The sequence below is a fragment of the Echiichthys vipera genome (assembly GCF_963691815.1).
Source record: "Echiichthys vipera genome assembly, chromosome: 12".
Lineage (NCBI taxonomy): Eukaryota > Metazoa > Chordata > Actinopteri > Perciformes > Trachinidae > Echiichthys > Echiichthys vipera.
The window spans coordinates 17,146,014-17,173,577 of record NC_139837.1 but is presented as its reverse complement, the minus strand read 5'-3'; the positions used below and the strand labels follow the sequence as shown (position 1 = coordinate 17,173,577).

General features: G+C 41.6%; 1 protein-coding gene across 1 annotated transcript in view; it reads left to right on the top strand.

The window, feature by feature from the left end:
- LOC310954639 (ryanodine receptor 3) overlaps positions 1-27,564 on the top strand; it is a gene marked incomplete at both ends in the record, with an annotated part of 98,731 nt that overhangs the window by 9,774 nt on the left and 61,393 nt on the right. Inside the window, 12 exons of the mRNA XM_083924228.1 lie at positions 9,682-9,801; positions 14,410-14,514; positions 19,699-19,773; positions 19,938-20,016; positions 20,548-20,660; positions 22,043-22,142; positions 22,666-22,759; positions 23,619-23,693; positions 24,267-24,435; positions 25,068-25,232; positions 25,670-25,791; positions 26,700-26,880. Coding sequence (XP_083780354.1) covers positions 9,682-9,801; positions 14,410-14,514; positions 19,699-19,773; positions 19,938-20,016; positions 20,548-20,660; positions 22,043-22,142; positions 22,666-22,759; positions 23,619-23,693; positions 24,267-24,435; positions 25,068-25,232; positions 25,670-25,791; positions 26,700-26,880 — 1,398 coding nt within the window. The remainder of the gene's footprint in view (positions 1-9,681; positions 9,802-14,409; positions 14,515-19,698; positions 19,774-19,937; positions 20,017-20,547; positions 20,661-22,042; positions 22,143-22,665; positions 22,760-23,618; positions 23,694-24,266; positions 24,436-25,067; positions 25,233-25,669; positions 25,792-26,699; positions 26,881-27,564) is intronic.

The following is a 27,564-nucleotide window of genomic DNA, read 5'->3' as shown; positions in this document are numbered from 1 at the left end:
CCTGGATGCAGGAAGTTTACAAATGCACCTGTTAGTGCTGCTGTTCTCCCTTCCAAGAAGGCGCATCCTCTAAAAAAGAATATACAACATGTTACTTGTCAGAAAATAGAAGCAGCCTATTTTCCCTTCGTTGTGTTGTGCCACAAAAAATCTCAATTCCCTCGGTAACTGAGGTTACTTTGCGGAGAGGAAGCAGAGGGATTAAAGAAGTATTTTGTTCTATTTGCTCCCCCAGTGCGAGCCCCAGCTATGGCACTGTAACATATTGTCCCTGAGCATTCTCACTGCCATCATGTAGTCAAGTCAGTGGAAAAATATAATACTAGCCCAATCTTCTTCCATAGTCCTTGCATTGCCTCATGTTAAAGCACTTAAAACATTACAGAGATGTCCCATTGCCACTTTTTCCTTTTTGTGTTCAAGTATGTATGAAGCATGGACAGTGGAAGCCTAAAGAAAGGAAGGGATGAAAATGCGTACTTAGCTTCTCAGAAACACTGCTGCAAGGTGCACTGTAACACTTTACAGCCTCCCTCCTCTTTTCCTTTGGTACTGAAGCATGCAGACAGGCTTAATGCCTTTAGACCTGGGAGGGGTTTGGTCTGCCTGCCCCACATGACCTGTAGCAGCCCTCATTTTTAATGTACAAATACTTCAACCTTGATGTAATGTCTACACTTTAATATACTGTTACGTTGCAAAGCTAACAGCAGCTACAAACATTCTGTGTCATTTAAGATGTAGCCATTTTTCACCATGGGCTATTTGGCTCACAGTGATCGCTGTATCCGTCTGATCTCCGAGATGGATTGCCTCTGTCCATATGGCTGCTGCTGTTGTTCACAGCTGTATAGTGTGAGTGTATGGTGATTGTGTAATTAAAGTGCCTACAGTGATTACGTAGTTCAGGTCTGATGCGCAATACGCACCAGATGACTGTTACATTACACACACACATACACACACACACACACACACACACACACACACACACACACACACACACACACACACACACACACACACACACACACACACACACACACACACACACACACACACACACACACACACAACAACCTGAGAGGGTCAAATATGGATGGGACTATTGAACCACCACAGACTAGATTATTTTGCAGTGCCTTGGTGGGATTTTCTCATTTATTTATCCTTAGAAAGTCGACTGTGCCTCAATGGACTTTTCAGCCAATTACCTACCTCAAAGCAAGCTGAAAGAGAGAGATAAAATAGTAGTTTAGCTATTGTCAGAGTGCAAACATTTGTGGCTACTATGAGTTGCTGTAGGTGTTGGTTTAGAGTGATTGGACTAGTACTGGTAGTGTTGCTGATGTGGGCCTCTGACATAATTTGAGACATTTCAAATAATAAAAAATAAAATTATTATACAGTAAACTTGACTAACTTGACCTGATATTTGCAGATGAGCTTTAGTAGTAAGTTTTGATCTACAAGTAGAGCACACTGTGTACAAATGAGAAACGTTTTTAATGATTATCCAAACTGTATCCATGCCAGTGCAGCCCACAATGCAGCTGCATGCATTTTGTGCCAGGGACTGACCACTGACACTGTTCAATAACAAGCTGTAAAGCTGTCATCCTCAGCACCCTTAGCAAAGCCTTTAAAGGAGGCTGAAATTTTAGCGAATGTCAAGATTAATTTATAGTGTCATTCTGGCCGTGGATTTTACTGACGTGGTGTGTGTGTGTGTGTGTGTGTGTGTGTGTGTGTGTGTGTGTGTGTGAGAGAGAGAGAGTTCCTTGTGCTCTCTACAGCTCTGATTGCCTTTCTTTCCATCTTGCTTTATCTATCACTCTCTCTGTGCTCTGGGGGCAGCATGTTCAGCAGTGGGCCTCAAGATGAGCATTAGTGCTCCCATTTACACAGAAACACTGAGTCATGAGAACAAAGCTTTGCCCCACTAGTTTTTCTCTTGCTTTTTCCTTCTCTGCTGGTGTAATACCACAGATTAAGAGAGAACATTAAAGGGATACTTCATTGATTTGAATCCAACTCTGTGTCATGACATTGTGGACAATGTATACAGATGAACTGTGTTTGGCATGGTGTAATAAAAGCAGAGCTGAGCAGCGGAGGTCCGCAGAAATGCATCATACGGTGGATTGGAATAGCATGGAACGATGCGTTTTGCGTCAGATCTCAGCAGACCTCTGTTCTGCGGCAAAGCTGCAATTCTATCATGAGAATATTATGGAACAAACATTTCTTGTCTTACAGTGCGTCCTCTGATACTGGAGGAACATTATAGAAGAAGTTGGCAAAAATGGAAAAACATGTCCTACAATTATTTCATGAAAATAGTTTCAGTCTAAGCATTGATGCCAATGAAGTGATCTTAGTAACTTTTCAAACGAGTGTTTTTCTAAAATCAGGTTGTGCCATTAAAACTTAAGAAATGTCTTAGGTATTGAAGACTTCCGTTATCTGTAAATTTGCTGCTTGGCAACATCTGTCGCGCGGTCCAATCAAAAGCTATTAAAAAAAAGTAAGCAGGGAGTCATTGCAGCATCACCACAGTTTATGAGCATCATAAGCAATAGCATAACTGCCAAAAAATAACTCTAGAGGGCCATATTATATATTAAATTGAATTGCAAAAGGCATTACTGTGCACTAAATAGAGTACAGTCTAATTTCTTTCATCCGGCATTATGGGATCATTATACTGTATAAAAAAAGTATAGTATATAAATATTTAAAGATATAGAAAGGAATATGATATGCACCTGACCACACACTTAATATAATAATAATTCCCAATGCAAATGGTTTTAATCAGTTTACTGGAGCTGAAAGCAACTTAAAAGAGATACAAAAGTACAGCACATGATATTTAACATGCATAATCTACACCTAACATGACTAGGAGGCATTAACAGAAGGTTAGACCAGTAATTCTCCTACGTTTTAATAGTGCGTCATTATAGACTGCAGTCCTCTCCTCTCCTGTTACTACGGTGAATAGCCTGCTAATAGACTTGGGAAACACCTGGTCTTTTTCTGTGCCTATGTGTGTATGTATGTGTGTGTGTGTGTGTGTGTTGCAAGGAGAAAGACAAGGTGAGAGTGAAAGCTTGTAGGGGGTGCAACCACTACCCAGCTGTATTTTGTTCTGCAGTGCCTGACCAGCTGTATCAATCTGTCCAGAACAAAGTCTCGGTGTATGTGAGCCAGCCTGTGTACAGTGTTGACTGGCAACAGGCCCCTGGTGATGAAGGAGACTATTAACCGGTACACTATAGAACGGTGTCACACAGGGACACAGGCAAGCGGAGGCAAGTGCTGCGGTCTGCTGCGTGTGTGTGTGGTGCATTGGCTTTGCTGGCAAAATCTTTTCCATTGCCTGCTACTTTCCTTTCCGTTTTCCTCTCCTCTCCTCTCCTCTCCTCTCCTCTCCACTCGCCTGTGCTGCCGTACCCTTCAATCTCCTCCCCAGAGGTCCGTTTGGTGCCACCCTTGGATCAGTTTGCTGTTGAATCTTTGGCCCAGGATCAAGCTGAAGAAGACAGAACAAATCTGACCTCAAAGAGTGAGGCAGGGAGCAGTGCAGGGGCAGGAGTGGAGTCTGGATTTTATCACCACAAGCCTTTACTTTGATGGGGCATGCTTAGCCATAACAATTTCTTCTTAACAGGAGGTGTAATTGCCTTTTTTTTTTTTTTTTTAATGAGCTCCTTTATATTAACAAACCCTTTCGCACAAATGCATTTTTGTAAAATTTGAGCATGCACATAGCTGACTTAGTTTGGGTTTATGCAATTTTTGTATTGTATTGTATTTTTTAATGTGTAAGCTTTATTTACCACATTTTAAGTTGGTGACAGAACAGGGACACATGGCTTGCGGCTCTGTTTGGTGTCAAGGAAGCCAAAATCCGTTTCATGGATTTAAACAGGACACACATTAATGGTAACACTGCTTGTCAAGTTGTTCCCGTCCCATGGGAATTTTATCACTGTAACTCCCAAAGTCCTTATTATGCAGTGTTTATTTTCTCTGCAGCATTGATGCTTTAAATTTGAGGTAGAATATCTCACATGAAAGAAGATGAGCGATGGTAATGCCACGGGTGCCAGTTGTAACATAGTGCAAGCAGTGGCAATACAAGCCTTATGGGAGGCATTGGAGCTACACATGAAATACTGGAGCAATTCAGTTGCCATCACACCCAGACTCATAGTGCTCAAAAAAACTGTTTCAGCTTGTTTGTGTCTGTAAGATATTTTGTGACTCCAGCTTTACAGTAGTTATTGTAGCGCTTGCAGGATGTACTTGAGAATACATTGCCAAAGCACTGCAGGCCTGCACAGAGCATGATAAGGCGGTAGGAGTAGGAGTTTCTCTCCATGAGCTGATGTCATGCACTGCACTACCTGCTGAAATGCTGTAGACGTTTCTTCAAACCAAAGGCTTAGATACTCCAGACTCATACTGAGAGCTCTTTGGTTAAGACAGCTTCTACTTATACCAGTACTTATGAAGGAGCCCACACCAGAATAAGTTACATTCCACAAACTCTAGATTTCATTTTGTTGTCTGGGCTGGGATCAAAAACTATGTGCACACATTTGTAAAAACTGAGCTGTAGAGAAGAGGAAAGAAAAAAGTGATGCTCTTTAAATAATTGCACACTTAGAAGGGCCTAATGGCAGGATTATTTTTTCACAAGCCCTAACAACCCATTACGTGCCTCTAAACTATGTAATCACTCCTTATTATCATCAATAATGGTAATTTATTCAGCAACAGTATTGTCAGTTAATAAGTCCATGCCAGCAGCACTACAATGCAAGGTCAAGGCTTTTGTGGTTTACAGGAGAAAGTGTCTTCCATCTCAACCCCAATTCATTGGTTGATCGGCTTTCTGCAGCCTTTATGAGGATACCTTTGGCATGCCTACCTGTCGCTATGCAGAAATGTCCATCAATGTTATTCCCCTGTGCACCAGGAGAGAGTGATTGGTTGAAACCAGGAAAATAAGATGAAATGTCATCCCGGCCCACTCATTGATATGCTCCAGTATTACTCACACAAGTCTCATAGGAGTTTGAAGCTATTGTTGTTGTGCAAACACACACATACACAGTGGAGATGAGAAATGCATGGATTTAGACCGAACAAAGAAATAGGAGTAAAAGAGTACTGTATGTGAGGGGGAGTATTGTGATTGTGAAATTCAATCTCAAGGTGCCCTTGGAGGCTGATCTCACTTTTCACATTGTTTTAGGAGAGCTGAATTAATTACCGTTCCTTTAATCTATAGAGAGCAGAAGCCCTGTCGTTCCACTAGCTTCTGCATTTCAATGCAATTTCACTGAGAGTTTTTCTAACCCACGCTGGTGGCGTAGATTCATTTGAATGACTTTGGTGACCTCTGAATGTTCCACTAGTGCCACCATCAGAAAACTAATGGCACTCCCATCATCTTCAGCTGTACTATGTGTTTAGTGCTTATAACAAAATGTTAGCATGGTTACACGCTTAACTTAGATGTTGTACAAGGTAAATATTATACACGCCACATCTAGGGATGTGCAGTGGCAAGAATCTGGCGATATGATACAGGAGTTATGATTCAATACATTGCGATACTGTAAGCAAGGCGATATATTGAAACTTTAAATCCAACTGTCATAGTTTAAAGAGCACACCACCATATGCACATGTTGGAGTCAAATGGCTGAAAATAAATTATATTACTGCTACTGTATGGAGTGGTAAGGGGTTTAAACAAAACAAAAGTAATCACTGTCAGCCTAAAATCTGTGCATGTAAACTATTTCTTAAAAATCAAGTGTTTTTGAATATTGATACTATCTCACTAAACATAATATTGTGATACTCATGTGTTTTTCTATTTTTTTCTTACTCCCCTGTAAACATCAGAATGTTAGCAATTTCATTTTATGTTATGCATTTTAGCATGGTAACATTAGCTCCAAGCACCACTGTGCCTAAATACAACATGGCATGGCTGTACTCTCCGGTCTTGGTGAACCACACAACATACTGTAATGTTTTTTGTCATTTGCATTATTTATTACAAAAGTCATTTTGATCATTTTAAATTAGGTTTCCTTACGTCCGACAGAACCAGAAGGTTACAGTTTCTCTTTGGCTCTTTCTTATGCTTGCTCATGAAATCTTCCCATACAGTACTGTCAGCTTACAGATACAGAATCTCCATAAGTCGGATGTTTTCTTCAGATCTTGTAAACTGACCCAGCTCCAAATTGAGGAAAAGCATTTTCCTTCCTTCCAGTCTTACTGACATCACTTAGAGCTTCACTTTATGAATGATTGATAGCAGTGAGTGCCCCCTCCTCTGTAGCAGTCAGGTGAAATAGGGGATGAGTGAGAGAGACAACGTCACACACGTAATTTTACTTCAATGCAAGGGTGAGGCGAGGGAAAAGGGGCAGTCATGGGCTAGACACAGAGACATGAAAGTTAGCCTCTGATGAAAGGGATGCTTCTGTGTGTGTGTGTGTGTGTGTGTGTGTGTGTGTGTGTCTCTGTCTGTGTGTTTGTGTGTGTGTGTGTGTTTGTGTGCGTATCTTGGCACTCAGACAGGCAGGGATGCAATGCGTGGATCGATACTTTCCTTATATTGCCCAGATCAACCCTTTGCTCGCTCCACAGTGAGACTGATTGCATGTTCCAACCCAGCCAAGTGTTGATTTACCATAGAGGACTATTCATTTCAATCTGCATCTGAGTTGAATAATATTTTCATATTGATCCAAGACTGTTATCATTATCCATAGCCTTTCCCATAGCAGTCCCTGGAATGGCACAATCAATTACAGTCAGTATTATCTCAATTATATCCGCTTCCCACTGTACATACAGTAGACATGTATCCTATACTGCATATTATAAAGGTGGACTGATGGCGATACTGCCTAAAAATAAGATTGTGACATTGCAGGCTATTTTTTTTTATAATGATATTAAAGAAGATATGATGCTGAAATACTTAATGATTAATTGTGGTTGTATATTAGTACATATATTTACATTTCAATCCTTTTTTTGGAAGAAGTTCCTCCACATTAGAGCCAGAGTTGTGTTGAGATTACTTCATCACGACTATAGAGTTGGTCAGGGGAAGAAAATGCATGTGCATTATTCGCTGACAATATAACACCATATTTTTGAACTACATACAGACGGACTACAAAGGAAAACCAGAATGTATACGATACAAAAATATCTTCCCGTTGCCTATAAACAGATATCTTAATGCAGAATCTAAGATGAACTATTCTGAAACTCGTAGTTACAATGACATGACATGAACAGAGTGTCACCACAACCTGTCATCCCTGCTATGCCTACCCATAACTTGATCTAAACTTTAACCCAAACCATACACTTTAGAGCAGTGGCACCGGAAACACTGTTCAAAGGGTATACAGACTTTTAACACAAGACCTCACCTACTAACCATTAATATCACAACTTTTTTTTTAAGTCACTACAATAGTTGTTGTTATCATGAAGGGTGCTTTTCTTCAAAGTTAAAAGCTCACAATGTGCTTCAATTTCTCCCTGGACCACATCTGAGGCACACGTGAGCATCAACCGTTCCTTTTGAAGGCCCAGAGGCTTGTCATATTGATTTTCACGCCATGCTCCTAAACACACAAATGTTAAAAACAAAGCTGTACTTGCAGAAGGATTTAGAGATGCGTAGATGCTAGTCATCTTTATTTCTCTCTCTCGTGCATCATGCTACATTATAATGTGCTTTACTGTTACTACTACTACTACTACTACTACGACTGCTGCTGCTGCACTCTGCTCTCAGCACAATCCCCCTTACATTAAATAATGCAGCTGCCCCCCCCCCCCCCCCACACACACACACACATACACTCCCAATCCCACAGCAGCCCATATCAGCAGATTTCCACTTGCTCTGTTATGTCTAATTCAGCATTTACAGGACCAACACTATAAGCATAATCAAGCCATTTACACAACAGCAGCATCAGATCTTTGCTTTCAGCCGTTGTTCTCCAAAAAAAGAAATGCATGTGTGTGTGTGTGTGTGTGTGTGTGTGTGTGTGTGTGTGTTTGGGGGGGGGGGGGGATTCTTTCCTATGCTAGTGTATATAATTGCTAGCAAAATACATGGCTCATATGCATTAAAGATTGAAATGGTTTATTTATTTATGATTCCTCTTTATATATTTTTTGAACATAAAACAGAAAGAGAAAAGCATCAAAAAGCTCTAGATAAATCTTGTTAATCATTGATCAAATGGTTGCTTTTACAAAGTCCTTCATTATCTCTATGCCAACGGCTGTTTGTTCTGATGCTAATGTATTTAAAAGGCTTGTCCAATAGTCACTTAATCTAATTATTTAGTATAAATATCAGCATGGCCACCAAAATGAGTAGAAGATATAGAATTTTACTCTCTGAGGGTTGTATTTAGATTCTTGTGACACTGTATTTAGCTTTACTGTGCTTGCATTTTGGAACTAGACCCATTAAGTCTAACAACATATTTCTTGGATAAATAAATCCAGAAGTTTTACAAATATAGCCATACATGCTCAAATATATGCATACATAATTTCATACATAATGACTAATACAGCATCAAAGCCACACAATGCCTCTCTTTCACATACATAAGTGAATTAATTCACTCATTATTTTCTTTTTAAACGTGTAACGCTCTAATCAATCGCCTCATTTGTACCATATAAACGGAGTAAACAGCCTAAAGGAGATTGGGTTGACTCAAAGGGATCAACCATGGTTGGTCTCTGTTTGATCATCACATTTAGAAGAGAAATCCCCTCAATTAGCTCGGCAGAGGCTGAGAAAAAAAGGATGACTTCTGAGAAACAGGGGAGATAATGTTAGTTATTAGACTTACCTCTTTGTGGTGCACTTGACTGTTTAGTTTTTTACATGTGTTTAATGATACTCAAAGACGGTCAAAACTCAATATCAGACCACTTATGATGCACTATTTGTTTCAAAATCAAGAAGCTGATCATCCTTAGGGCTGCAACTAACTATTAGTAATCGATTAGTTGTTTGGTCTATAAAGTGTTCGGAAAAATCAGTAAAGCCCAAGATAATGTTGTCAAATGTCTTGTTTTGTCCATAACTCAAACATATTCAGCTTACTGTCATAGATGGATAAAGAAAAATAAAAAATATTCAAATTTAAGAACAGTGACTCAGATAATTTTGACTTTTTTCTGAAAAAATGACTCAGAATAGTTGGTGATTAACATGATAGTTGACAGCTAATCAATTGATCTTTGCAGCTCTAATCAGTGTAGCTATGCCAAAAGTGCCAACATTTCTAGATTTAAAAAAACCAAAAATTATGCAGCCAATTATACAAGTCATTGTTTGTGGCTGTTGTACAGTTTCCCTGTCTTATTTAAAAAGTACTTCCCGCCTCCTATTGTTCCTCTTTCACTGTGGTGGGGAATGACCAGAAACAAAACACTTTTAAGGCCTCAGTGGCACAAGAGTCTTCCCTGATTGATGATCTAGGTTGTGCATGTGTGCACGTAAGGTGGGGTTCTCTCGGGACATGACGCACAAACTCACAGCGTCAAACTGCACAGACACACTGACTGAAGTCTGTTTTGTCTCGACAGGATGATGAAGTGGTGCTCCAGTGCGTGGCCTGCATCCAGAAGGAGAATCGCAAGTTCTGCCTGGCTGCTGAGGGGCTGGGCAATCGGCTGTGTTACCTGGAGCCCACATCAGAGGCAAAGGTAGGCACAGAGACTCCACTGTTGATTCTCTCTGATCTCAAAAAACATCAGTGTAAACAAAGAGATGCATGTTATTGTGTCTCTGCTCAGAAAAAAATAATGTGTGTGGTTTGATGCAATTGTTTTCTATGTGTTCACACACACACACACGCACATGCATAATATAATCAACAAAGGCACATAAAGCAGTTTGCAGAAACAGTCGAATATATGTAAAGATGCGTTTACATAGGCAGGAGCTCCTTGGAAACCCAACATCCATTTAGTTCATTCTTGCTAAGGTCCTGGAAAGATTCAGTGAAGCCAAGCGGAGACGCACAGAAAAAGGCAGCTCAGCACACAAACGCACACTGCAGTCTTCTTGATGAGCTTTTCTTCCGAAGGTTCAGGGACAACGTGGCATCTCTGTGGGCCCGCAGTCAGATGATAATTCCAAGAAATTACGCCCCTGGACGGGTTTGATAGATTGTTTCATAAACAGCGCTGTCGTTTGCTCTAATTGCCTACAGCTTTATTGCAGCTAAGCAGTAGCTGTAGCTGCTGACGCATTCGCTGGTTTGTGGTGCGACCAAGTGCAAAGTTTTAATTATGAGACTTGAGTTAAATTTAATAGTTTGCCTTTGTAATCAGCAGGTTTCCACCTTATTGCATTTTTATGTAACAAATTATGAAAATTATGAAGCACATCCTCTTTCCTTTTTATTCATCTTGTTAGCTCGTAGGCAGAAATATCTGAATGATGATTGGCTGTTCCCAAGATACTCTCACCTTTCACCGGCCCCTGTTGCTCTGCTGCTTATCTTGCAATAAGGTTTTCCCATAGCAAAGCCTGTTGACAGCAGGCCTAATGGGCTTGTTCCGCATTGATTGTCTTTTAATCATAATCCATTAGTATTGTCTGAGATACATTTCGCTCAAGCCATGACACTCAGCATATACGGCGTGTAAATGTCTACAGACACACACACACACACACACACACACACACACACACACACACACACACACACACACACACACACACACACACACACACACACACACACACACACACACACACACACACACACACACACACACACACTTCCTCAGAGAAAGCAGACTGAAAGAAGAAGAAGGAACGAAAGATCCATGTACTCCTGGCATTTGGTATCTTCTTTCCTTTCTGCCGTCTAACAGCTCTCACAAAGAGTATGTGTGTGTATGTTGGGGGGGTATTGTGCGCTTAGGGAGGTGAGGCTTTCACCCCATATTGGATGGTAATTACACCTGACAGGTGTGATGGATGTTCTCCCTATCTGGCACTTTGTCTTCATTGCCTGCGTTTTTTTATGAAAAGGCATCACCCCACCTTTGGGATCAACGACAGAGAGGTGAAAAAAAAACAGAATTGCTATTTAGAAAGCAGGGGCCTGGACGACTGAATGGGATGCCTCCTTTTCTTGGTGAACTAGTCCAGCAAAGAGGCACAGAATCAGGACCACATGATGATGTTGATTTTGAGTGTGCACAGTTTAAATGGCAACATCAATCAGCCCATGAGAAGCTGGTTGTTAGTGATATACGATCAGCAGCTCTCGCCTGTCAGTGACTCAATATTATGACCACTGGAGGGTAGTTACCCACATACCATAATAGTAGTGATGCTGTGTCCTGGTTGTGTGTATAGTATGTGAATCAAGACAGGTTTCCAGATATACAACAACTGATTAAAATGTTATTTACAAATTAACTGTTTTAGGAGCTCCTCCAATTAAGCTGAAAAGGAATGGCAGTAAACGAGGTCACCTCCTCAGGGCATTCAGCTTTAACCCTTTTTGACCCTCTCTATGGAGACACAATCTATCCCTGCCCATCATCAAGCTACGCTCTCTCCCTCACCTCACTATTGGTCATTAACCAAACACCAGGGCATGGCTAAGCTGTGGCAAAATTGTCTTCCCTGCTCTGTCTTGTAAGAGGTCATTCTGACAGGACAGGACACTCATCATCCCCTCCAGCTCTTTTAGACATTCATTTAACTGCCTTGCTCTCTCCAGGCAGTCCCCTCCCCACCTACTGTTACAACTACGCCTGGATAGAGCAAAGGTCAGCTGTTAGTCACCCAGGGAGATGAGGGCGGGGCTGCTTCCCACCCGACTCTTTATTATAATTTCTCTACAGTCACACTGCTAGAGGGAGGGCTAGTCAGTGTAGAGGCATCCCTAACCCAACCAGCATGCTGAAAATGTCTTACATTGCATACAGATTGTAAGAGGATGTCGAGCTGCTGTATGTTTATTTAAGTGTAATAGTTTGACATTTCGGGAAATACACTTCACTTTCTTCTTGAGGGTGTGATGCCATTGCCATCTCTCCATTAAATATGAAGCTTAATATGAAGGAGATGGTTAGCTTAGCATGTCCTCATCTAAAAGTTATGGTTTTACAGGGGGACTGTGGCACAGTGACTTCCTAGAGTCTTTTCATTATCAAGAGGTTGTCATGGAAACAGCGGACATCCATACATGATGAACGGGATACAAAATATTGATGTGTTCAGGAGCTTAAGAGGTGCTGGTAGGCAATTTATTCATTTTTGTTACCTTTGAAAAGAGCCAGGCTAGCTGTTTTGGCTGTCGTTCCTTATGCTATGCTAAGCTAAACTAAGTACCTCCTGGCTGGAGCGTTAGTGGTCTGTTTTCAGGCTAAAACAATGAACCTAATGCTGCTAGAGTAGAGGGAAACTGCAGTCAGGTGATAATTGTCTGTGGGATCATCACTTTGAGCGATATCTTTCACATTTGATCATGTGGTCCATTGTTAATATAAAAATATTGATTATAGCTGCAAATATTAGAGGGGTATAAAATATATTCTCATCAAATTCTCTGCAAGAAAAGAAATGGATGTATTTCCCAAAATGTCTAAACTATTCAATAATAAGTGTGTTTTATTTATGGGAACTATAAACAACAAATCAAATTACTATCAAATAAAACAAATCATTTAAATTGTGTTGTGAAGTCATCTCATGTTTGTTTTCACTGAAGCATTTCCACAGTCCCGCCTGGAGCGTATATACTTTAACATGACTTAGATTTGAATGATCAGATTGCTGCGCACAGTCATGGTCACTTTAGTCTTGACTTCTAAAATCTTTTGTTACACAGAAACTGGGTTGTGTGAAGTTTGAAAATGAGGTTAGCTTTACCTGAACCAGTTTACGAGGAGTTGAGATACCCAGTAACGAGGCCAGGTCGGGTGTTTAGGTTGATATAATTTATCTTGTGGCCATTCCCCACTAAATCTGCATCACTGCTTCCCTCATTCTGTCAGTGAAACACTCCTATCCCCTCCTGTCCTGGTTTGGGATTTGGCTTCTTCTTCGTTTGTCTAATAGCGCTCTGTCCAAGACCTGGCTTATCTGAGCACAGACAGACCTGAGAGCACTTAATCTGCTTTTAAAGTACCATTTAATGAATATCGCCCACTTGATTAAGACGAAGCTGGTTCAAGTACGGTTAAAAATGCAGCAGTCAGCACAGATTTTATAAGTGGGCATCTAATCAGAATATCCCTGCGGATTCAATGTGCACTTTTCATTTTTCTGTCTATATATGGATGTTTTGCTTATGCAGCAAAAAGTTCTTTACATACTACATCAAAATCAGAATTGAAGGGGAGGCAGGACAGGTGGCTGTGGTAATCATAATGCTGCTTTGGTTATGGAAGGAGCATGTTGGGCCAGTATAAGTAGGGTGCTTTCTGAGGCAGCTGTTTTCTTAATTCTTTACTTTTTTGGGGGGTCACACTTTAGTTGAGGACATGCTGTACATAATGTACTGTAGATGAAGCGTCTTTTGGTTTGTAATCTTTGCACAGAAAGACCATATACCAGGTTTGTTCAGTCTTTTGCCAGATGTTTTTTTCAGGAGTTAACAGAGACCAGAAACAGAGCTATAAGGAAATTCATTATTGGACTCCCATTCGCCAGTTGGACACAACAAAAGTCTAAATGTATGCTAATGTTGTTCCGTATCTCCTGGATGGATCTCATTTAAATGACTGAGGGATGGAGATGGTGTTGTGAGTCCAACTTTTTGGGTGACTGAGCCTTCCAGGTTGCTGTTTGGAGAGAATATTTGTGTGTTGTAAGTGATAATACCAGGCATCAGAAATGGACTTGTCTTCCGTAGCTCCTTTTGATTTGGCCTGAGATAACTTTTTATAAGCTGTAAAAACCTACTTCATGCAGAGTTGGAATACTGTGTGAAAATCAGGGCTGCACTTTAGGAAGAAAATATATATAAGTGGAAATATGTTGACTGATATGGAATTCCAATAAATTTCTTCATTGGAGGGAATGATCATTTTTGCATCATTATTCTAATTTTCATTGAAAGATATATTAAACCGATTGTGTTGTGATTTTTATGAGGATCTGTATCAAACAGAGATTCTCTGCAGTACCACAATACTGAATCACCCCCCTGCGATCTGGTCATTGCACTAGTCCATATTGCAATTTTGATAAAATCAATTCAAGTCATTTTGAAGCCCTCAAGTAAAGGTGACCTTAAAACTGTGTTCATCTGTAACCTGACACCCACTTGTCTGTTTTTACAGTATGTCCCTCCAGACCTGGGAATCTGTACCTTTGTGCTGGAACAGTCACTGTCAGTACGGGCCTTACAGGAGATGCTGGCTAAGAGCGGACAAAACAGTGAAGGGGTGAGTGATGGTGAACACACACATTCACACATTCACACACACACACACACACACACACACACACACACACACACACACACACACACACACACACACACACACACACACACACACACACACACACAGATAAGAAACACTCTGACAGTCCATACTTCAACTCCTCATAAGCCACCCTTGAGTCATGTACTGTATGTCCTACTCTGTTTAGATGTTCAAAAGAGGAAGTTGAACAACAGTTCATTGTAATGAATGCAGTCCGATAAGTTTAATACCCTTAACTTGTTTTGTCACTATAAAGAGATGAATGGGCAAAATAGGCCCATTACAGTGGCCTGGGGACCCCTGACTGTGGAGAGGTCCGGGCCACTATGAATATTAATGAAGATGAAGGGGATGCCCAGGCCTTACTGCAGCTTTTCCTCGAGTGTGGCGTGCATTTTTAGCCCATTTGATTAACAACAAAGCTTGAAGGAAAACAACATAATTTAGCACATTCATATTTCCTTCATATATCATTTGTTTAATAAGCATTCTACAAGCAAAAGGAGTAGCTGACAGTGGAGTTGCTTTTTTTTCAATCAATACCATGTGGCTGAATTTGTAATCAGCACTCATTCATCACTGTAGTCTCTGCACCTGATGTTGTTTTAGTCGTCTTCTTGCAACAGTGTTTGCTTCTCTTTCTCATTGCTGTGACAGATGTGTAACTATCCCATCTTTATCTTCTATTTTCTGTGTCTAATCTCCAATTTTCTGCATGATAGACACGCGGCCCGGACCGATGGGTATGTTCACGACTCCATGCCATTCCCCTCTCATCCCCAATGCATGGCGTAGATTAGTCCCAATACACAACGGCCTACTATGACACATCACCACTGAACATTTTTCTTTACATCAGAAATCATTAGAAATCCCATTTTATGTTAACACCAGAGCCCATGCTTTGAAATTACTGATGATCATATGGATTCCTTGTGTACACTGGGTGAGAAGATTTTGTCTGAGCTCCTGCTGAGCTGACAGAGACAAATCGAGGTTCATATAGACTTCTAAATAAGGTTCTCCACAAACATCAGCTCTCACACAACTCTCTTTCCACTGCTGGAGAAGTAGAGCGGCACCAATGTTGGATTAGCGTCAGATTAACATTAGTCTTGTCCTCAGGGGCATTCAGATGGGAGTTCATTGCGGTATCGTTTGTTTTATGCAAACCCTTCCACATAGTATAAGCTCTCATTTGTCATAGTATCTTTTTTTTACTCACTCACTCTTGGCTGTATGATATCATATGAGATGCTATGAGAGGATGCAAACAGCTGAGACGATTTCTGAAAAAAGACAAAAAACAATCATGACTGATTTAGCCAACAAAGCTCCCGTCTGACGTTGAGTCACTTCACCCTTTAATGCCGCATGGCTAATGAGGGTGAGAATCTCCATAAATCTTCAGTTGTTAAGGCTCATATTCGTTGACTTAACTGCTGAGCTTTTGGGCCACAGTGGACTGTCTGTGCAGCAGGATGACGGAAGTCAAGGCCATTGGTTACACTGTCGCTGTGGGGAGTTTTGGAGCTGGCTGGCAGGGAAGTATGAGCCGCAGAGAAAAAGAGTTCAAAATATTAAACGCTACATTAAAGCTCAAATTGACATATTTAACTGAATCCAGCCTCATCCATCATGCATCAGCACCTTTTTAAGGCCTTAACATAACACTTAAAGTCCAACTGAAATTGAATAGTTTTTTTGTCTGCTACATACATATACATACATACATACATACTTACATACATACATACATACATAAATATTAGCTCTGTAAATCATGTCCTGTGTTCTCATTATGGAAAAAAAAAATTGAAATCAAAAGGGAGAAATATTTGCATTTTTTTGGTTTTGTGATGCTGCCCCCTATTATTGGAGTAATTTGCCGGTTTACTGCTAGTCCTCTGTCTACATAGATGCAGAACTTGTTTCTATGAGTCAATCAAATTGCTTCATTATGCACTATATAGTAGCGTCACACTAACTGCCAGACAGAAGCCTGCTACACAACAAAAGAGCAACAGAGTTTGAACAAAAACTCACATTAGGCTTCCTGCTAAAGTCTTATATCAAACTTAAAAACCCAAATACATGTCTTGTCCTGCACCCTAGCTTCTTGAGCGAGCGAACAAACATTGACTGGGGAAAAGTACATTGCTAACATCAGTTTGCAGGCCTGATAGCTAATTAGAGTATCAACCAGCATGTTTCACTTTGGTCCATTGACATAGATGCTGATGTGGCCCTTACTCTTCAATTCCACTGCTAACAACACACCTTAGCCCATAACGTGTTAGCTACAGCGCTGTTTTTTTATTTTGTCTTGTTCCCCTGCCGGAGCTAAGCTTGCCGGCTGCTGTAAATCGAATACAGATAGCAAATGAGAGGAAAAAAACAAACATTTCTGATCCCAGAATACCATTTTTCTTCCTTTTGATAATGAAGAACTATTAATCATATATTCAACAAAATATTCACAAATATAAAAAAATGTGTTTGACTGTGAAAAAAGAATGACAAAATGTGATTTGAGTTGGACTTGACTACTTGGAAGATTTACCCCTCACAAAAAAAATAATTTCCTTAACCTTTCCCTCCTTTTTGTGCCTTTGCAGCAAAGACCCAGAGACTTTTAGATGGCTTGGATTGACCATTTTTATTGGGTTACTTCACTGTTTTCTCTTGACTCACATTTATCTGTTTTCAATATTGTCTTCCTATTCATCATTCTTCGCCTGTGCTGAAATGTCCAAAGGAGGAAGCACCATTAAAGGGGAAATGGAGGTTGAATATGTCTCAGCTGAGGTTCTGTAATCAATATGTCTTTGAGCAGAAGGGCTTATCAATAGACAGTGGCTTGAGCAGATCGGTAGTTCAGGCTGTTTTAGGCGGAAGTCACTGAGACAGAGGGGAGAAAGAGGACTTGCAAATACAATGCACTGGTGTAAATGCCAACCCCCGTTTAGCTCAATATCCACCACTTTGTGAATTTGGTGCTGCTCATCCAAAAAGCACTGACCTGTTTGATTTGATCAAAAGGGCAAATGATGAGCTCAGTCATCTGATGTGCTAGTGTTACTTTCCCTTTGCCATCACTGCCCCCTCTTTTTTTGAGGTAGCTTGTGGCTCCACCCAGCATTTCTTTTATCGAGAGAAACCACAACACTGCATCCACACGCACACAATCTGCTACAGGGTTCACACACACCAGGATGCTGTTCTGCTAAATGTCACACCTTTAAATTGATATGAGGATGTCACTTTTGGTCAACAGCTGGACAGAAGATGCAGTACTTTTTTCTTCTCTTCTATCTCTTTGATCCAATAGTCTTTTCCTCCTCAATGAGCTGAGGGTAATATAGTGTTACTCTTTTCAGTTGCTTATATTGATTTTTTTTCTGCAATGTGATTCAACATGCAGAAGATTCTTTTTCTTATTGATATGAGCCAAAATTCCCCTCAGCATACTCTCTATCTGTATACCGCAGACCCCAGCCGTGGGATAAAGGAAGTGAACAAAAAAGGCTTGGGTTTATTGGTTGTGGTGATTGCAGCTGGATGTGCCTTGCCGCATTAAGCTCAGTACCTCAGCCAGCATATAGCAGTAGCCAGAAGCCCAGAAGAAGTCTGAAAGCCAGTGCTGCAGTCTGCCCGACACAACTGCATCAAATCACAGGCCGGCTATTGTCCCAGTAGTCAGTCGAGGGGGATAGAGGAAGAAAAAAATAAATGACAATGAAAGAGAAGAAGAGAGGCTGTGCATTGGAGGATGTTTACATGGAACACTGCCATGTGTGAAGAAAATTTCAGTTAAAAGAATTTGTTCAAAAACCGATCTTTGTGGTATTTTATTCTCGTGCATGTGAAGAGACAGTTTACAGTGTCAGAGTCTGCAAAAATCTATCTGTGGGGCAGTCCCACAGATAACTTTATACAGATACACACAATGAAGATTAGCTAATAGTTTCATTACATCACTAACTTGCCATATAACCATATAAGGAGTTTGTTAATAAGCTAGCAGTTACATTATTATCAGTTTCTCAGACCTTCTCAGGCCTCAGGAAAACCTCCCACCAGGTATCGTTTGAAAGGACATTTGGATGATTTTAACTGATAACTATCATTCAAAAGATGAAGTCACGCAATTGTTTTCCATGAACAAGTTACAAAAGAAAGTGATAATGATTTTATTTCCTTACACATGTCAAGACATTAGATGGGTAGTTTTTTTTCATTCATGGAGATGAATGAATGAATGAACACATGATTCATGTATTTCTCAGATAATTACAGTTGAAAAAAAACTACCCATCTAAAGTCTTGACTACATACCATTAGTGTCATAAAATGGCTGTAGTTTCAGTTTAATGTGGCATAAACTTGGCTGTCCTACATTGTTTCAGAATTTATTTCTGGATCTTGTGCCAATTGCACGGCCTAAGAAAGAGAGTCAACTTGTTTTCTTTAATCCCTCTCAAAAAATTGACTTTTTGACAATCCTGTGCCCTCACTTCAGTCATATGTACCAAAGACTAAAATAAGGCGGAGGCAGGCAGAAAGGCTTCAGTTCCTTCTCAATAATGACGCTCTTTCTTACCTTAATGCTTCCTAGAGGCTCATAAGGAAGGTGAGTAACATGGGAGTTGCTTGCCGAAAAAAAAAAAAAAAAAACACTTCTTTATCCCCTTTGCATCTCTACCAGTAGAGACACCATTTTTTCCTCCCTCCTGCATCTTAACACAACCCCATTCCGTGCTAATGTTGACATTACATCGAAGACTGACAGTAGTTGTGCATCCTTCCCACATTCCTGTAGTCGGAGTGCTGGAAAGATGACCCAGTATCCTGTTCGCTCGCGGATACAGGAGCCAGAATTCAGAGTAAGATTGCATGTCTTCATTGACGAGAAGGGATAGAAAAAACCCTCCCTGGGAGATATTTGTCCCCCCCAGCTTGAGGCCATCATCGCTAGCGAGAAAATCTTCACTGAGGTCAACATTCAGTGCCAGAGGTCGTGTAGATTGAAGCGGTTGAAGGGAGACCACTGGGACTGTCAGGAACTTGAGCTGACATGTAACTATGTATTTGTGTGTATGTGTGCGTTTTGTTTTTTTTGTCTGTGAATGATCCCTGTAGGCAGCGCAGAGCGGCGGACACAAGACTCTTCTGTATGGACACGCCATCCTCTTGCGGCATTCCTTCAGCTCTATGGTAAGAGATTGCACACGGTCAATGTCATGGGACTATCTGAATAGCAGGATTTCAACACTATTGGGACATTAAAGTATATAACGCATGAACAGCAGCACGTTAGCAAGGACTTCTGAGTGTGTGTGGTTGATAGTTCTGTCCTGTGTGGTTTGACGTGTCCACAGTACCTGGCTTGTTTGAAGACATCAAGGTCACAGACAGATAAGCTGTCCTTTGATGTCGGTCTGCAGGAGGATTCAACAGGTAAAAGGAAAGCTCCGTGCAGTTTGCTTTTATCCACCTCTTTTTTCTCTTTTATTCTCGCTGGATCTGTCACCCTCTTTGTTCATGTGTCCCTCTGTTTTGTCTCTGTCTATCTCTCTCTCTCTCTGCTGTCTGCAAGCCTCCCTCTATTTATCTCTGGTGGTGCCTTACGTGGTCAAAAGTGTGTTTTCTCAGTTAATATTCCCTGGGGAGTGCTGTAGACATGCAATGTGGTTCTTTAGTCTGTGCCGATTACATCTCTGCTGCGCATTTGCATTATTATTTATTTCATACCATGCATCACATAAGCAGTCAACTCAATATGGCTTAAAAAGATTGTTGCCATGGTGCACCTACATGCGTCCAAGCTCTCATTTCTGCCTGCGCTCGCCTCATTGCATTATTGGTAATTACAGATGACATTGAGGCAGTGGCAGGTTGGTGCTGTTGTAATTGTTCACTGTATCAGGTTGTTTAAATTAAAATATGGAGACAGCATGTATCTGTATGTGTGTGTGTGTATCATCGTAGGTGAAGCCTGCTGGTGGACGATCCACCCAGCCTCCAAACAGAGATCGGAAGGAGAGAAAGTACGGATTGGTGATGACCTCATCCTTGTCAGTGTGTCATCAGAGCGATATCTTGTAAGTCTGTTGTTTGGCATTTGATCCTCAAAGTTGTAGCTAGTGTGTGTGTGTGTGTGTGTGTGTGTGTGTGTGTGTGTGTGTGTGTGTGTGTGTGTGTGTGTGTGTGTGTGTGTGTGTGTGTGTGTGTGTGTGTGTGTGTGTGTGTGTGTGTGTGTGTGTGTGTGTGTGTGTGCGTGCGTGCGTGCGTGCGTGTGTATACTACGGTATATATATAGAGGTCTAGGAGGGCATCAACTCTTCTTCCCCTGATGTGACAAAATTTCAGATTATCTCAATCCTTGTACACCATGCTGCCCTCTTCCCAAGACCTTTCTCCTGCAGAAGGCGTTAACGTTAAAAAGCAACAACTTTTTCCCTCCTGGATGACTGCAGTGGTGCTTATAATTATATTAAACAACATTTGATCTGAACTGGAAATGTTTGGTTTGGTGGATCATGATTTCTTCAGACTGCTGACAGGGCCCTTTCAAATCCTATCCTTGTCACATCCTCAAATCCCACCGCCATCAATGGTTGTGTTCCTAATTGCACTTCTGAACTGACCTTTTCAGGCAACAGGCTCCTCCTTGCACTCTTAGCATCATCACTAACATCATAGCAGTGTGCGATGCTAACCCTAACATGCTAGATGACCACTATCACCTTACAGTCACCAATGTCGATCTGCTGGTCTGTCCTTGCTGTCAATCACACAGCGGTATGTGGAGACAGCACCTAAGGCCAGTGGGGAGGGAGGTTGATCGGGACACAGCTGCTACAAAAGTTGTTTGTTAGACACATAAGAACTGGGGAAAACACACCCATGTACACACACACACACACATGCATGCACACACACACACACACACACACACACACACACACACACACACACACACACACACACACACACACACACACACACACACACACACACACACACACACACACACACACACACAGCATTACGGACCCCCAGATGGTATGAATCCCCAAACTCTCAAGGCATTTGTCTGTCATGTCATCTGGAGTTTTCTTCTGGATCAATGATTACAGAGAGTTTCAAACTTTAGCTGAACCCTGCCTGAAAAGTCAACGTCACATTTGATGTGAATAGTTTTATTTAGATGTCAGAAATCCAGTGTCAATCTTTCTATAGAACCGATATGTGTTTGCTATCAGGTTATCCTCTAGAGATTTATTTTCAAACAGAAAATTTAAATATAATCTTATTCTGACAGGTTCGGTTTGTTATTATACTTATTTTATTCTGTGCAACAGAAAAGTAGAATCATGCAGTTAAGTTAGAAAATGTTGCCCAGGATAGTCTTTGACTGTAACTGGTGTTTATGTATGCAAATAAGTAAATACTGCATTAAATCTTCCCTTCTTTCCTGCAGCACTTATCCATCTCCAATGGCAACATCCAGGTGGATGCTTCCTTCATGCAAACCCTGTGGAACGTCCATCCCATCTGCTCTGGTAGCAACATAGAAGAAGGTAGAGACCACACACACAGAACCCCAGCATCCATAATTTATGTTTGAAACATGGATAAACTGATTTTTCAAATCAAAGTATATTATTTTTCTCGGCTGTGGCAATTCCAAACATTAATTGAAAACTTCTTGTCATGTAACCATTTTTTGCTGGGTATCGGTACCACAGCCCAAAATAAGTAACAATAACCTAGTACCAAGTAGTATCAAAACATCTCCCGTCAGACGACGATTCAATCCTTTTTGTATCTAGATATAGAAAAACATGACTATTTTTATTGTTTGGCTCACAGTTACTCACCGCATTCTTCAATTATTTTATGCAATGTTTGGATGGGGAGGAGTAGTAGTGGCATTTTACACATCCAAAAGCTCCTATTCACATGATCGGTATCGAATGAAGTAGAAAATAAAGATACTCAATTGGTACTGTTATCGTAGCCCTAATGGAGGAAATATAATAGATAGAATGAATAACATTTCTAAAGTCTCCATATCTAAATCTTCTATCCTTCTTCCAATAGGCTACCTGTTGGGTGGTCATGTAATGCGGCTATTCCATGGACACGACGAGGTGGTGGCCATCCCAGGATCAGACCAGAGTGAAGAGCAGCAGAGGTTCGAAACACTGCAAGCCTTGGAACCAACTAGATTACACTGCAGCTTTAGGGGTCACCCTTTTAGTGAGGGCAAATCAGTTATGTAGCACAATAGAAGCTAACTGACCTGCAAGTTACTTACAGTGCCTCAGCTCCCATCTCACTTCATAAAAATGCTTCTCTGACCAGCTTGACACTGCTGTGCTATTTTTATCTACCGTATAGCTGCTTGGTGCCAACACAGATAAGGTAGGCCACAGAAAAAATGGCACACTGGGTATAAAATGGGTCAAAAAGGGAGGCAAAGCCCATTCACACTCGGCCAGGTGCCACATATTGTGTGTTTCTCCTGGGCACAAACACACATTCACACATGGTGTCTATTTTTAGAACTGAGCATGGCAAATGCGGAGGCGGGATTAGATATAAATTATCCCGCTTTGGCTTTTCTCCTACCTTTGTCCTTGGAAATTCAACAAAAGGAGCAAGCTGTTTAGAGGTCTCACATTTTTCTGGGACAGATCAAACACACTTCAAGCTGTCAGCGTGGGGTGATGAGTGATTTCTTTTTATCTTTGGACCCAGTCACCCATATCACTGATAGACAGTGTAGCTGTGGGATATCTGGGCGCACATGTCTCTGTTTGAAGGATGTGATGCTGCAGTCGGCAGATTAAATACAGCCAGTCCAGTGTGTATGTGTTTATTTGTACGTAAACATATACACATCCTCCCAGTGAATATCAGCATGACAAATGAGATTAAAGAGGTGGTGTTCTTCTAAGCCAGGATGAATGACCTTGACAGTATCAGTGGTGGCTAGACATTTAAAGCATTCACAGACAGCTGACCCACTCATGCTTCTCTGGCATCCCCAGGATAGTCAACTATGAGACAGGTAAAGCTGGTGCCAAGGCCAGGTCCTTGTGGAGGCTGGAGCCGCTCCGAATCAGGTGGGTTGTGTTATGCCTGATCTGTTATCTATCTTTTCCTTCCTTTTTCTCACTACCTATTTTTTCTACTTTTTTTTCATTCTCCGCCATTCTCCTATTTATCCCCCAACCTGTTACTGTGTACTGTATCTGCTTCGCTCTACATCCATTTGTCCTTTCCTCCCTCTCCCTACCTATGATTTAATGCTGCACTGTGGTCTCTCTGCCTTTTCTTCTTCTTTCGCCCTCCCTCTTTCTCTTTCCTTCTGCCCCCTCCCTTTCTTGGATGCAGCCCTGTCCTTTTTCCATCTCAGGACCTGCGTCAAATATGATATTCTCCACATGTAGCATGTGACCCTGGTTTGTTTTGAATTTCCTGAACAGAAACAAAGTGCATAAATAGAGAAATGTTTTTCCTCTATTTGCTAATTATTCTACCGCATGGCACGCTAGATAATTAATAGCTGGCGGCGATGTTTAGATCAACTAATTAGCAGATATCAGGCTTCCAGGGCTTGTGAAATGCACCTTTTTCTCCTTGTATGTTTGCATGTGTGTTTCATTTCGATGTTTGTGGGTTTGTGACCTTGGCAGCTGGAGTGGGAGCCACATCCGCTGGGGCCAGCCCTTCCGACTGCGGCACCTCACCACCGGTCACTACTTGGCCCTTACTGAGGATAGGGGGTTGGTGCTGCAGGACCGGGAGAGGTCTGACACCGTCTCCACAGCCTTCTGCTTCAGAGCCTCTAAGGTTAGGACACACGTACGCACACAGATACAAGGACATGACATTTATTCATGCGACTCCCCCAGCTACTCCTCAAGGTGACCTGTGTCACATGGGATCAACCAAACACTTCTTCATTAAACACCACGGGAAAGGAGTTGCAAGGGATCATGTCTAAAACCTTTACAAATGAACCGCCCACTCCCCTTGGACTTGGATTTTTTCAAGGACAATGAAAATTACAGCTAGAATTATTGGACCAGTGAAAGCTACATTATCAAGGTTAATTTAGCTGAACTTGCCGACTCTGGCTAAACCGTCCATTTAACCGTACTCTGTGTAATGGAGGTTCTAGATATGGCCAGTGATTGCAAACCAATTAGTGACCCTTCCAATGTTGATTTAAAGGATGTATTATAGAATATAAGTGAGGTAATTTGTCACTGAAGCCCTCATGTCGATTATGGGTTGCATTTATATCTGATCCTAGCAAAAACAATTCTATCATTACACTGTGATGGATGGAGCCATACACATTAGCTGCAGTTGACATTTGTTTGGTGGTTGATTAGGAACAGATGTGCATGCAGTGTGTCTGAATGTGCAAGTTTTGTATTGTGACAGTGCACTCCACACTGACAGCTTTGACGTGTTCATTTTCTCTGCAGGAGAAGCTGGAGCAGAGCCCCAAGCGGGACATCGAGGGCATGGGGGTGGCAGAGATTAAATACGGGGACTCGCTCTGCTTCATCATGCACGTGGCTACAGGACTCTGGCTCTCCTATCAGGCACCTGATGTCAAATCAGCTCGTCTTGGTCCCCTCAAGAGACGAGTGAGACATGAGCACACACTGCTTTGTATTCAGACGCAACGCATACATAAAAACAAACAAAATAAATTAGATTCCTTTGAGTAGATAATCATTTTGTGGGTAATGAGTTTATGGAGTTAAGATTATTGTCTATTAGTTTGCGTCTTTCCCCAACTTAATATAAACCTTGTCTCTTGGCTATTGTGGCAGAAATGATAGAGGTATTGAGCGATTATATGCGAGACAATGTGCCCTCCGTGTAAACACAGCCAGACAGCCTGTAGTGTCAGCACCTGTGTTCCAGACATTGTGCCTCAGTGTTGGCTAATGATGGCTGGACACTTTCTCTCCATTAAATGGCTTCCTCTTCCCCTTTTGATCCTTTTCCCCCCATTTCCTATATCACCTCATGGCAATGCCTAACACTCTTTCTCCTTTTCCTGTTATGCCCTCTCAAGGCGTGCCTACATTCTGAAGGCCACATGGATGATGGGTTGACCCTGCAGCGCTGTCAACACGAGGAGTCCCGCGCCGCACGAATCATCCGCAACACCACATTACTCTTCAACCGGTTTGTCAGGTATGCCAACATTGCCATAACAATGCTGTTTCTGAATATTGCACAGGGGGACGTGATCTCAGAAATTGACCAATCAAACCAAATTACAGTCCATATTAGTCTTGTGCCACTTTATACGGGTAATCTGCAAAATGTCCTGTTGTTGGTACAAGTTGCGTAAGCGCCATGCTGATGATAGCAGAGCATAATTAATAGAGAGCCCACAACTGTACCACATCACCAAATTACAGATGAAGCCTAAAAACCAGACATCTCAAAGCCCCTCAGACTCGCAAGCAGTCCACACAAAAGTGATGTAACATCTCTCCAGATTGTGAACGCACCCAGTGGAGAGGGCTCTGGGCCTGTGAGTTTTGACTGAGTGGGGTGCCAAAGCCCCAGACAGCTCACTCAGTGGTCCAGTCATGCGTTTCCAAATGGCAAACATTGCAGCGGCGTCACGGCTATGCACTGCCAGCTATGAAAAAGGGAGCTGTGGAGCAAGTAAGTGGATGCTTCCAGTGCCCTTATTTGTTATCAAATGGCTTGCTGTCCCCTGGGTCGGGCTCGTGGGGCACTCATGGCGGGAACATGTGAGAATCTGTCAGCCTCCCCCGCGGCTGTGTCACATACATCTTCGCACAGCCCTACCATGCATACGACAGGAGCTATTTTTAGCAAGCCAGCGGAAATCAGCATTTCAGCATGGATGAAACTGTGGGCTAAACATTGTGTTAGTCATCACAGCCTCTCCCAGAGTCTGCTTAGCCTCCCAATTAGAGTGTCTTCACCAGGACGTTATTGCGTTTGTAATAATTGAAAGTATTTTGAAAACTATACATGATCACATACGTAAGAATGAGTCTGAATGAGGGGTTACTTTTGTGATGTGCTGACGTTTCCGTGCCCTCTCTGTCTCTCCCTCCCAGAGACCTGGATTGTCTGGGTGTTAAGAATAGGATACTGGTCACGCTGCCTGTTGAAGAGGTCCTCCAAACCCTCAATGACCTCATCGCCTATTTCCAGCTCCCTGACGTTGAGCTGGAGCATGAAGAGAGGCAGATCAAGCTGCGCTCACTCAAGAACCGGCAGAATCTATTTAAACAGGAAGTGAGTTTCACCGTAAAGGAAGGCACAGCAAACCATCATTCCATGAAATATCAATTAATATCGCAGTGAGCTGTTTCCGCAGTGCAGCAGAAATATTAAAAGCCCCTTTAAGTAAAGAGTTTGACTTGTGATTGAGGCAATTTTAGTAAGTGGCTGCACATATGAGTGTGCTGAGGGTAGCAGCAAAACTTGCAAAAGACAAAATATGTGAAAGGCTAAAGCAATTGATTCTTCGTGGTGTGTTTCAATGCCATCTTGTATTTGGAGGCATTGCATTTGAAGGTGTCAGCAGTTCTGGTGTTATAAGTTTTCCCCCAGGCTGGCACAAGTGCAGTGAGGCTTTCTGCTAAGCCTCTAGGACCTAAATTGCTTTCATCAATTACAAAATGTCAGCTGCCTCACTGAGGGTGCCTATGATGTAAACTATTCTTACTCCCCTTAACTCTTACGGGCTACAACAATGTGTCTCCGTATTCTCGAGCCAACATACATGAATGTGAATTAGCTAACGGAAATTTAAGTGCATGTCTGGTGGTTTAATATTTGCAGATTATACATATTTCAGCAGTTCATCTTATTTACCTGCATTATGAAAATGTACCACAACTACACATCTCTGTCACAGCCCTAATAAATTACATTTAGAAGGTCAATTTTTCACTGTAGACAGCTGACTCATGATTT